The 11,946-nt window shown below is 42.2% G+C and overlaps 5 protein-coding genes across 9 annotated transcripts in view; 3 read left to right on the top strand and 2 right to left on the bottom strand.

Annotated features, from left to right (window-relative positions):
• Yeti (yeti) overlaps nucleotides 1–4,025 on the bottom strand; it is a 6,324-nt gene extending 2,299 nt beyond the window's left edge. For 2 of the 5 annotated variants that reach the window (XM_026813284.1, XM_026813285.1), the window contains exons 1-2: nucleotides 718–4,025; nucleotides 532–639 (exon numbers count right to left, since the gene is read on the bottom strand). In XM_026813284.1, the coding sequence (XP_026669085.1) occupies nucleotides 2,751–3,578 (828 nt within the window). In that variant the 5' untranslated portion in view covers nucleotides 3,579–4,025 and the 3' untranslated portion in view covers nucleotides 532–639; nucleotides 718–2,750. The remainder of the gene's footprint in view (nucleotides 1–531; nucleotides 640–717) is intronic. The other 3 variants (XM_026813287.1, XM_026813286.1, XM_018024153.2) reach the window with 3 other exon arrangements.
• Nucleotides 442–1,568, top strand: LOC108624686 (uncharacterized). The gene is made up of 4 exons (XM_026813232.1): nucleotides 442–517; nucleotides 564–625; nucleotides 705–772; nucleotides 1,219–1,568. The coding sequence occupies exons 1-4, from the start codon at nucleotides 442–444 to the stop codon at nucleotides 1,559–1,561; spliced, it is 549 nt and encodes a 182-aa protein (XP_026669033.1). The 3' UTR covers nucleotides 1,562–1,568.
• A 108-nt stretch (nucleotides 4,026–4,133) lies between the features above and the next one.
• Nucleotides 4,134–6,001, top strand: stas (Transmembrane protein stas). The gene is made up of 4 exons (XM_018024164.2): nucleotides 4,134–4,541; nucleotides 4,884–4,992; nucleotides 5,061–5,189; nucleotides 5,272–6,001. Exons 1-4 carry the CDS (start codon nucleotides 4,505–4,507, stop codon nucleotides 5,777–5,779), a joined length of 783 nt encoding a protein of 260 aa, XP_017879653.1. The 5' UTR covers nucleotides 4,134–4,504; the 3' UTR covers nucleotides 5,780–6,001.
• On the bottom strand, nucleotides 5,674–7,574 carry LOC108624689 (uncharacterized). Its single transcript, XM_026813283.1, has 6 exons — nucleotides 6,930–7,574; nucleotides 6,589–6,850; nucleotides 6,324–6,522; nucleotides 6,126–6,255; nucleotides 5,847–5,953; nucleotides 5,674–5,758 (listed from the first exon to the last, which is right to left on the bottom strand). Exons 1-5 carry the CDS (start codon nucleotides 7,255–7,257, stop codon nucleotides 5,859–5,861), a joined length of 1,014 nt encoding a protein of 337 aa, XP_026669084.1. The 5' UTR covers nucleotides 7,258–7,574; the 3' UTR covers nucleotides 5,674–5,758; nucleotides 5,847–5,858.
• Nucleotides 7,575–7,939: 365 nt separating this feature from the next.
• Nucleotides 7,940–11,940, top strand: LOC108624608 (zinc finger protein Pegasus). Its single transcript, XM_018024011.2, has 7 exons — nucleotides 7,940–8,354; nucleotides 8,736–8,963; nucleotides 9,696–9,948; nucleotides 10,027–10,295; nucleotides 10,468–10,827; nucleotides 10,901–11,130; nucleotides 11,493–11,940. Exons 2-7 carry the CDS (start codon nucleotides 8,797–8,799, stop codon nucleotides 11,738–11,740), a joined length of 1,527 nt encoding a protein of 508 aa, XP_017879500.1. The 5' UTR covers nucleotides 7,940–8,354; nucleotides 8,736–8,796; the 3' UTR covers nucleotides 11,741–11,940.
• Nucleotides 11,941–11,946: the final 6 nt, after the last annotated feature.

Here is an 11,946-nt window from a genome sequence, read left to right on the forward strand (position 1 = left end):
TAAATCATGTATTAAGAATTATACAAAATTACAAAATTCTGTCATTGTTGCATTCATATTGTTTCATAAATGAAATCAAAATTCTGTCATTCTGACATAAGAATTCAATTCTTTTAACAGGCTCGCAATATTCCTAAAATTATGTACACATCCGATTTTTATGAATTGTTCTGCAGCCGCTGACATATTCGCGGAATCAATTAACATCGGCGATCTTCGTTGCAAATGAATTTGTACACAAGAGAATTCGAGAATTGATCGGTGACAAGTTTAATAAAATGTTTAAGGGGGATCAAATCCACGATTAGAATCCTTCATTAAAATTTGTTAATCATGATGAATCGCGATGGCAATTGGAATTAATGGGAAGGTGTACGGGCTGTTACGCAATGATAACAACGAGTAAAGGTAGAATAGGGAACCGTGGGAGGAACGACAGATATGGCTAGATGCCAGGATCCAGTTTGCCCGGCGAATCAACAGCGAGCAAGGTTCTTGCAGTTCGATAATGACAAGGGTAATTAAACTTACTGGGAATGATGTTTCTCTTAGACCGTGTTCAGCGAGCACGTCGAAGGGTACGAAGAGGAGGACGAAAAGCAAGTCTACCGAGAAGAAGGCCAGGGTACATCGCAGAGCCTGTAGAAAGTAAAGAGAATCCTTAGAAAATAGGCGTATTCGCTTATTATTGAAAATTAAACGAGATTTGCTGCTTACTTAGCAAGAAGTGTCAGGCGACTGTGGACTGCGCGACGTCGACCCCGAGACTACGGTAAATGAAATCAAAGCTTGATACAGAACCATTGCTCGACTTCAATCGTTAATAAAAACTTGGACTCTCTACTTTCCCCGATTCCTTCTTCGAACCGACTCCTAAGGGTTGAACATCAAATTTGAATTAAACCTAGTCTACTTAGAAAAATAGTATCGCAGTGAGATATCGCTACTAGTTAGAACTCTAGAGACAAAATAAATGTGTTTTGAAATTAAAGCTTGATAGGTCAGATCAGAAAAATTGTTCGACTGCGATCGTTAATAACTTCGTTAATGATGGTCCGATTCAGTTTGTTCACTACTGAAATTAAAGCTTGAACTCTCTAACCAAGTTCCTCTTTGAAACTTTGCTACACCCAAGGGTTGTAAAATGAAATTTGAATCAAGCATTGTCCACTTATAAAAACAGTATCATAGTGAGAATTCTGAGCATAAATGTTTTAGATCGAAATCCCCGTGTCGGGGATCAAGGAAGAGGTCCTGCCACTGCGGGGAGGCGTGCGAAACCCGTAGGAAGCCTAGGAAACGTTCCCGGTGCGTACAATCGCCCTGTCGGTCGTCGCGTTTCGGGTCCCCTTGCAGGACTCGTTGCACGAAGAAAAAGAAGAAGACTCAGGCGAGTAGCGGGCTCTGCGTCTGTGTGCGGAAGGGGAGCTCCACATTGACCGTGAAGAAACGCTGCAAGTGCCCTTCCAAATGCACCATCCTCGCTAAATACGACGAGTGCTGTTGCGCGAAAAATAAAGTAATTCGTCTGATATCTAAGGGAGGTGAACGAATTGATTAAGCTAGAGGATTGGTATATATCTAGGAGACATCTTAGAATCACTTAAATAGCTTCAATAGTTTCTGAGAGAAAAACACGCAAAGTTTGCGACCTTATTGAGTCACAATATTAAAATTGCATTTCGTATAAATAAATGTAGAGAGAAAAGTATCGAAGATAGGAGGTTGTGAAAATTCCTGAAGCTATAAGAATACTATATCTGGAATATGTCCAGTAATTATTTAAATAGCCTCGATGGTTTTTGAAAAAAAAATTCATAAACCTTGAAATCTTAAGAAATGACAATATCAAAATCATGTTATATATGGATAGTTATAAAATCGGAGGTATTTATGATAGGAAGCTGAAATTCATAAAACTAGAGGAATGCTACATCTGGAACATATTCAGGAATCATATACATAGCCTCCATAGTTTTTGAGAAAAAATTGTTGAAGCTAGAGGAATGACTATTGACACTTGGTATGTATCGACTCAATCTTAATTTTCTGTTTGTCAAAGAAAAAGAAAAGGGGAAGTGAGGTTCGCGTCTGCCGTTGCAAGCCGGCAAGATCGAAGTCAGTATAAAAATGATGCTCTTCAAAGATAGAATCTCAACGATTAAAACAGACATTCCCACGATTTGTAGGAGGAACATATTCGCTAGGGGACTGTCCAATCTGCGTAAAAAGATCCACGGCCTCAAGAATCCTTTTACCAGATGCCAAAAGCTAATACAATCAATAATAAATGATCCAGCGATTAAACGAATTCTATTTAATTGTCGTTTTACAGGCCAGGATGCGGTAAAAGGAATAACGACTCTGAAAGGAGACCCTGTAGGACGTGTCCCGTTCGAAGATGTTGCTCCAAAATCTCTCTTAGAAATAATTCGGTAAAATGAAACGTAAAATGTACGAGTAATTAACGAAGTTACCTATTGTTTGTAAATAATTCCAGGGACGGCGAGTGAAATTCCACGGTTGAAACACAAACAGAGAGAGAGAGAGAGAGAGAGCGTGCTGCTGCCTTAAATTCTAATAAAACTCGTGTTCTATTTTACAATCAGGTTCCCTTACAAAATACTTTATTAACGAAACGAAGATCGGAGGCAGTGAAACGAAAATATAATGTCCTACAAGCGTCAAAGTCTATATCGTCGATTGGAATGATCGTAGTCTCTTTTTTTCTCTCTCGCTTCCTCGCCGATTCACCGATTGCTACGCCTGCTGGCGGTGCGCATTTGTTTCTCGATTTCGAACTGGCGAAGATCTGCCCTCTGCAGAAAGTCCTGACGCTCCAAGTAACCACCTTTCCCCTTATTATGAGTGCTGATCTCCTCTTCGAGGTTCTCCTGCTTCTTGTAATTGTCCCAGTCCAGTTTTGACTTCTCCAGAGTGCTGATCTTCGCTCGTTTACCAAGCTGTCCAAGTATAGACGAGATCCCGCCGCGTTTCACGCCTCTGCCTCTCGTCGACTGCCCTAGGCTTTCTACTTTTTCCAGCCGCGGCGATCTCATTGCCTCCATTGAGTTTATTGATACTTCCTTCTCGACTTTCACTTCCTCACCGGCAAACTCAAACACTTTGGTGATTTTCACCTTCTCCTCTGGTTTGGAATCATTCATTTGCTTGGTAGGAGCCTGCAGACTGGCCCCGGCTGCTGTACCTTTAATATAGAAGAAATTTAACATAAATTCTATTGAATCTATGCTGGTTTTTAAGTCTTTACCTGTATCCTTCATGAAGTCTGCCCAGAGGGAATCAGCCCTTTTCTTCTCTTCCTCCTCTGTAAGCTTCTTGTCTTCCTCTTTCCTAACATCATCATCTGCTGATTTTATCTCGACTCTTCTCCTTTTAGTCTTCCGTTTATGCTTTGACCGACATTTGTTTTTGTTTCCGACGTCCGCATTCCCCGCCTCGGGATCGCTCTCGGCCTCACCTTCGGATTCTGCCTCTGAAACACTGTCCACTGCCTCAGGCACATAGTCCTCATCGTCCTCGTCAGAATCCGACGGCAACCGGTGCTCCTCTGTCATGCTTGAGGCTTGAAAGTAATCGACAGGAGTAAACAATTTCGATTTTTTTGTTTAGAGAGTATCGTTAACCCGGATGCACTTGTGACCGAGATTCGCGAACTGCCAGCGCCTGTCTTCCTGCTTGTTCCGCACCGATTGCTAATTCGAACCGTAAGCGGCAATGTTTATCGCGTTTAATTACTCTTATTTAGATTCACTGCAAGGCGAAACGGCATACGATACGAGGAGACGCTGCGCGTACACCATTTCTTTTCCTCACTACTGTACTGTACATTTTATTTTATGCGATTGTACGGCACGCATGCGCGCAACTGAAAACGCCACTGCGGTGTCAATGGGAAGCTCTTGGCATGGCCCGCAAATCTGAAACCTGAGTTTTACGCAGGGATCTCGTAACTTTACGTGCAAGCGGAAAGTGGGGACGACGCGACCATGGTGGGGACCAATAGTTGGTGGGGGTATGCAGTGATTTTCACGGTAGCGCTGCGGAGAGCTTCGCGAACGCGCATGAGCAGGCATGAGGGGAATAGTAGTGGGGATCGAAATACGGGCGAAAAAGAGGGGAAGCGAGCCGTGCACGTAAAGTTACGAGATCCCTGGTTTTACGTTTCACCGTTCGTCAACGCACGGCGCTATGATCGAAGTACCCTTATACCACTTTAAATATTCAATGAAGAGAATTAAACGAAACTTTTAATGAAGAGAACTTAACGTAAAACATTTAGTGAAGAGAATTAAACGAAACTATCGATCGAAAGCGCAAAATAATCATTTCAAGTATTTTATTAACAAAAACTGTCCGACCCACCGTATTAAAAAGCACGAGTCCGAGTTTGCGTGCGTCAGCAGCGTGCGTGCGTGCATTCGATCGATTCGTGCACACGACGAATCGTGTCGTATATATTATTGCAACGAAATTGTTTATTATGGAAGCCGAGTCTAAGATAAAACAACAAAATGCCGGTAGCGTGACACAATCATAAATATAGTACAGTAGAATGACGTGCGTTTAAACGAAATGGAAGAGTGGAAAAAGAATCGTGAAATCGCTGACTCGCGTTCGCTGCGTTTGCTCGCTCGTATTTCATGATTTAACACGATATTAACGTGATCGCGTGGTCAGTCAACGATTTCAATCGAAAATATTGTTCATCGATTTTCAATTGTATTTCTTGTAGCGCAGCTTGCAAAACCTAACCTCGTTTACTTGACAGTTCTTATTAAAAGAACATTATTTCAAATATTTCGTTACCTTAATCAACGGTTACTATTAAGTAAATAAATTCGTTTTTACTTTATTTTCAGCATGTACTGAGCCATCGACAAGGAGGGCATTGTTCACAGTGACTGTGATCTTCATAGCCTCACTCTCAGCATTAATCTATGTATACGCAAGTTTCCCAGAGCTGACCGAGTATGTAGACTACATTGTTCTGTGTTTACCTTCTGAATGAATTTGATTAAGCCTAATACAACTTGCAGAGATGAACGTCAGCACATGAAACTGCCGTTCCACATAGAGGAGGCTAAGACATTGGGCAGGATACTTGGACGATACAAGGATCTGTATTATTTCCAAGTGCTTGCTGGATTGTTCATCACTTATATATTGTATCCTTCGAAGAAAGCTCTATCAAAAGTGGAAACGTCGAATGCTTAATCTTTGATGGAAATCCTTAACTACGAATCTCAGCTTGCAGACGTTTGCAATTCCAGGTTCGATTTTCTTGTCGATCCTTTCAGGTTTCCTCTTTCCATTCCCAATTGCCCTGGCATTAGTCTGCAGCTGTAGTGCGGTAGGAGCCTCCCTGTGCTACTTGCTCTCCTCTTTACTAGGTCGGAAGCTCCTCTTCAAATATTTCCCAGAGAAAGCGAAGGAGTGGACTCTGGCCGTGAGGAAGCACAAAGATCACCTGCTGAACTACATGCTGTTCCTACGAATGACTCCGCTGCTGCCTAACTGGTTCATAAACCTGGCGAGCCCGATAATTGGAGTGCCTCTGTTTCCATTCGCCGTCGGCACGTTCTTCGGCGTGGCGCCGCCATCCTTTGTCGCAATTCAAGCGGGACAGACCCTGCAAAATTTGACCTCGTCCGCTGACGCTTGGTCCTGGAACAGCGTCGGCGTTCTATGCTTGTTCGCGCTTCTTTCGCTGCTGCCGGTGCTCTTCAAACGGAAGCTGCGGCAGAAGTTCGATTAAGGAGTTCTATTTAATTACTGTTGTTAGGACAATTTAATTTTGCTGCCAAGCTCAAAGTTTTGTTTACCTTGCGCATGAATTAGCAGAAGGACGCGATGTAAGTTATCGTAAGGCTCATTGGGTCAACGCCACCGGGCAGGCTTACCGGTCGCCAGTACCACCAGTTGTACCACACTGTTTAATTAAATATCATTTAAATATATTAATTGCGGATAGAAAACGTTCAAACGTGTACTGTGGAAATGGTAAGAGGTCTCTGAAGTTTTTCATTAAATTTCATTCGTCAGAATCGGTGAGGAAAGAAACCCGCGAAATATTGAGACAGTAAAGAATCGAGGTAACTTACGAATCTTCCCTGGAGATAATAAAACCGTCTTCGGTTCGCAAGACGAATGACACTCGGGGCTCGCAATGATCCTAATCAGCCTCGTGCCTGCCGCTACCCTGACCATCACGTTCGCACACTCCGTGGCAGGCTACCAAATCGATTAATCATCAAATCCTTTGATCGATAAACGAACTCGACGTCATTGTCGTTATTTACCAACGAGTACGCCGGAGATTCGGCTTCGTCGAACAGAATGAATCTCTCTATGCTCTGTTCGAACCATAACGGCGTTTCCCTTGGCCTTGGGAACAGTTCACGCACGATCCTAGCCGGCTCCATACGATTTATTCTCCAACCGATATGATTTCTCCTTTCCATCGAAGAATCTCCCATTTGCATCAAATCGTTTATAGTCCTGAAATCATATGAAAGTCCCAGGGTCTGTATCTTATTGTCAGTGGCACAGAAAATTAAGAAATACCTGTAAGTTCGATTGTTGGAAACCACCTTATGCGCATTCCTTTCGAATACTCCTTGATTCTCCTGAATCAACCTTCTAATATCGTTCATTTGCAATTCGGTGAAGTCTTCTGTCTTGCAGTAAGGAATCCCAGGATCGAACGACCTGGAGATTGAGTGGTTCATCAAATCTGGGACGAAGTTGACTATGCTGCAGGGCCCGCAGTCCATTTCGTTAACATAGAATAATGGATTCTCTATTAAACACCATTCATCGTACAATTCTAAAATCAATGGATTAACGATTGGATACCAGTTTTATGACATTTATTTAATCCGCTTGGTGGAATAATGGAATTTTACCTGATAAAGAAGGGTAATTGTGAATCACGGACAAAGCCAAAATCCTCCATAATTTTAAGCCAGGGTATATGAAATTTTGCAAGTTCCTTTGAACTGTTGTCATTAGATACTTCCTATCGTATCCAATTCCCACAAAGAGACATAGAAACATTAAGAAACTTGCAAAGAGCATATATTTAATCCAATAAGAATTGTTTCGATTCCTCTTTTGCACAATAGCAAAACTGTGGTTCAGTGCCTCGTCAACTTGCGATTGGGAGAATCCTGCTCCTCGGGCTTTCTCGCACATCTCCTTCAATTCTTTTTCGTAATCTTCTATATTAACCATTTTCGTTTCAATTTTTTAAATTCGACGAGGTACAAATTTCAACCCTCAGGGCGTCGCACTTGCACTAAAAGCGAACGGTTTAAATCTGATTTCCACTTTTTAGGAATCAAACTTGCATCAAGAACGAAATTAATATAAAATCTACTGTTCCTTATTTAAATTTTCAATAAATAAACAGTGTATTATAAAATGAATCTGTTGCTTCCTAAACGGACATGTTGAAAACTATCGATCGGCGATCGAAAATCGAAATGTGCTGCCATTTTGGATCGAACGAAGTGAAGTCGCGTAACGCGCGAATTATGAGAATGCTACGCTTCGGGCTTTCTACGGCTCATCTAATCTTTTTTTCGTAATCAGTAGTAATCATCTACATTAATCATTTTCGTTTCAACTTCTATAATTTAAATTTTACCTCTCAGGACGTCGCGCTTGCATGAAGATCGAACTGTTTAAATTAGATTTCCACTTCTTACAGATCAAACGTTCATTAAGAGCGAAATAAATATAAAATCCACTGTTCCTTATTTAAATTATCGACAAATAAACGATGTATTATATAAATAAATGAAATCTACGGTTATTTATCCATCCTAAACAAACGACATGTTGAAAACTGTCGATCGGTGAATCGATTATCGAAGCGTGCCGCCATCATAGATCCCTCGAATCGAACGGATGAGTGAAGCGTGTCGCGTAACGCATGAGTGAGAGAGAGGGTGTGTTCGTTCCATTCGGTCCAGTTCGCAAAACGGTGGCCCGTTTTATTTATTATTTCCCTGTCGATCAACAGTTCGGTGATTTGAAGTTGATCGTCGATCAGCAATAAACCGTGGAAGCGTCGAGGACATGCATTGAATTCGTTCGACAAGGAGCGTTGGAGGTTAGGCAAGATTATTAGGTTGCGCTCTGTATGCGAGAACTACGTCACGAGGAAAAAGAGAGACCTCCCCTTCCTCCGTTTTCGAACGAAAACTGGGACAAAGTGCACTGCACTCGCTGCCGTCCGCGTTCTCCGTCTCTATTTAAATCGTACTCGTCCGTCCTCCTCTGCTGGCAGATTGGCCAACAGTCCGCGGCTCAATGGAGACTGACAGGTAAACAGACGGATTTTCTATCAAATCTTCTCGAAGATCCTTCAGTTATATCTTATCGGGTCGTTAACTAAAATCTCGAGCATCATTCTTAATGGAAATCGTACGACAATAGGTGATCTGACCTTTAATTCAACTTCGTGATCGATTTTGACTTCTCGAGGTTAGAATTCCTGTAGATCAACGAGAGATTCTTGTGAATCGTTGCCAAATGCGTTTCAGACTCTAACTAATTTCTTAATAGAACGTAACTCGAATTAGCAATGAAATTAGGTCGGTAATTCCCATTGAACTACGACCAGCTTGATGGTCATCTTCTGAATGGAAATCTTTCCCATTCCTTTCTTTGGTTCCAGGATTAAGAGAATGTTTGTATGTTTGTAGGTAGCTGATGATGAATGTGCGTTAAAAAGGAGAGCCGGTGTTGGACGCTGGGCCAAATAACATGTCAGATGGAGTTGACGCCGGCGGCGGGGAAAATGAGGTAGACTCCCACTCGTGTTCGCACCGGGATGCGTCGAGGGACAACGACGATAACTGTTTGGATGGTGATAACGAGGCTGCCTTGAATACTAATTATGACAGCGGCGATGGGGCTGTTCCTGCCTTCAGGTTAACTTGATCGTTCCATGAGGTTTATTGTACTTAAGCTCTTCACTTTAAATTGGAATAACTTTCGTTCTACTAAAGGGAATTTAATGAAACTTGGGCAATACTTGTAGGAAGGCTTTATCTAAGTGTGTACAAAGTTTCATTAAGATATATTTATCAGTGTAGAAATTATAGTTGTAAGACCAAGTTGTATGTGTATTATTTTATTGTTAACCGTTTGAGTCCCAAGCAGCGCGATCGCGCTCTTCAGATTTTGTGTCGAAAAATCTCAGTATTCATTTAGAGAAAGCGCGGTCGCGCTGTTCGGGATTGTTGACTGAGTGTTTTTTCAATACCCCTTGGGACTCAAACGGTTAATAATGATTCCTGATTTCAAATTGCAATAACTTTCGTTATAATCAAGGGGATTCAATGAAACTTGAGTGAAATCTACGAGAAGGTTCTATCGAAGGTTCTTTCAAGTTTCATAAAGCTATCTTCGATATTCATACAGTTATTTATAAAAATATACTTAATATAAAAGTGATTTCTATTCTAATTCCCGTTTGTCAGTTCAAATGGCAAAAACTTTGGTTCTAATGAAGGGAAGTCGTTGAAATTTATAAAGAACCTTCATAAGGTTCCTATTTAAGTGTTTATCAAGTTTCAGTAAGCTATCTTAACCGGTTCGTTAACAATAATTAAAGAACCAAGTAGTACAATAATTACAATGGAATATATATTAATTCGCAGGTGCGAGCGTTGTGAGAACTACGAGACGATAAACAAGACGGCGTTTTGCGCTCATCAGGAACAATGCTTAGCGAATTCCGTGGAGCACACAGAAGGCAACGTGATAATCACGTCCGAAGGTAACCAGGAAACGGAAAATGACGCCGACGGCGAGGACAATCACACCGGGATACGCTCATCCCATCGCAAGATATTCGAATGCGACGTCTGTAACATGCAGTTCTCGAACGGAGCCAACATGAGGCGGCACAAGGTCCATTACCAATCTCGTCATCGGCAGCGCTTAAAAATGATTCCGATTCGCGTTTAATGATAACAGACTTGTTCTTAGATGAGGCACACCGGCGTCAAGCCGTACGAATGCCGGGTTTGCCAGAAGCGTTTCTTCCGCAAGGATCATCTCGCGGAGCATTTCACCACGCACTCAAAGACCCTGCCGTACCACTGCCCGATCTGCAACCGAGGTTTTCAACGACAGATCGCGATGAGGGCGCACTTTCAAAACGAACACGTGGGCCAACACGACATGGTCAAGTCTTGCCCGTTGTGCAATTACAGGGCTGCGACGATGAAGTGCCTCAGGCTACACTTTTTCAACAGGTACAAGTGCCATTTAAGTAGACAACATTTTATTGAACGGTCGATTTTCAGCCTTTATTAAAATTTCGAAGAGAAACTTCGTTAAATTCCAAATTTCACGCTTTAATCAGAGCTCAGAATTAGCAAAATCGTCCCATTATTATTAAAATTGATCGTAATTCGAATGTGCCAGGCACGGTATCGATTTAGACAACCCCGGCCCGAACACCTCGGCCTCTCTGCTGAATAGCTGCACGTCCGTGGAAGCCATGCCTTCATCTGCACCTCTGTCAGATAGTGGAGATAGCACGGGCGGTGGTAATCGTTCCGCGGACAACGCGACGCCACCGATGCATTTCTTAACGCCTCATATCGAGATCTCAATACCTTATCCGGAACAAACGAGCGGCGGCGCCGGTGGCCAGAGGAGCTCCAGTCCTACTCCTCTAAACGGGGACAGTCCGAACAGTCCCCAGAGCGCTGACAGTAATAGTAATAACGCTCCTAGCAGCAGTCACCATCAGCTGACTGTGAACAGCAGCAGTGTGCACAGGTTCTTAACGAAATGATCAATCAGTATTAAAAGATAGAGTTCGATTGTGAATCGAGGTTGGTTTTGTTTTAAGGAGCCTCGGGGGTAGCGAGGAGGCGATTACCCCTTCGATATCGTTGATACCAATAAAACAAGAGCCGAACAGTAATGGAACTGAAGAGAACGGCGCGACTTCTAGCAATCTCCCTTTGCCATCATTGATCAAAGTGTCGCCGCTGAAATCGCTGCTCAGAGACGATCTAAGGCGGAAGCTCTCCTCCGGCTCTGGGAACAATAACAACAATAACAACAACAATAATAATGGTAATGGCTTGGGAAGCGTTTTATCGAGATTTCGAAGAAAAACTCGGATAAAGTAAAGAGGTTCGAGGTTTAATTTGAGCCACAGACGAACTAAATCGGTTCTTTATTAACGAAGTTATCAACGATTCAAGTTTAATAATATTATTCATTAGGATAGAATCTTTAAAATTGTACGAGGATTCAGAGTCAATTTTCTTTCCCTAGAAGTCGATTTACGTAAAATTCTCAGATATCGAAGGATTAAAGTAAAGAGTTCAAGCTTTAATTTCAGCCGTGAACGAACTGAATCCGCCCATTAATAACAGACCTATCAACGACTGAATTTAAACAATAGATTTGATCCATTAACGAATAATTCCCAGGTAACAGTGGTTCGAATTCGAGTGTCCACTCGAGAGGCGAGCCGCCGAGTTCGACCAGACCGGACCAAAGGACCATCATCGGTCTCCAATGCGCCCACTGCAGGATCACCTTCCCCGATCAAACTCTCTACTTCCTTCACAAGGGATGCCACAGCGAGAGTAATCCGTGGAAGTGCAACATCTGTGGCGAGCAGTGCTGTAACCTCTACCAGTTCAACTCGCATTTACTGAGCAAGAGCCATCAGTAAGAATTTCCGAAGATAATTTATACATAAAACACCGTGCCTTCGTTAAATGATCGCCGCTCATTAATTAATTCGTCCTGAATATCGTGCCCTGAAATCAATCAATCAATTAATTAATGGAGTATTTAATTAATTAGTGGCACGAACGAGATCCGTCCAATGGGGGCTTTATTATTAAATAATAATAGTAATAATAATAATAATAATAA

Source organism: Ceratina calcarata, unplaced genomic scaffold (genome assembly GCF_001652005.2).
Source record: "Ceratina calcarata isolate Rehan_Ccalc_2016 unplaced genomic scaffold, ASM165200v1 scaffold321.2, whole genome shotgun sequence".
NCBI classification, from domain to species: Eukaryota; Metazoa; Arthropoda; class Insecta; order Hymenoptera; family Apidae; genus Ceratina; species Ceratina calcarata.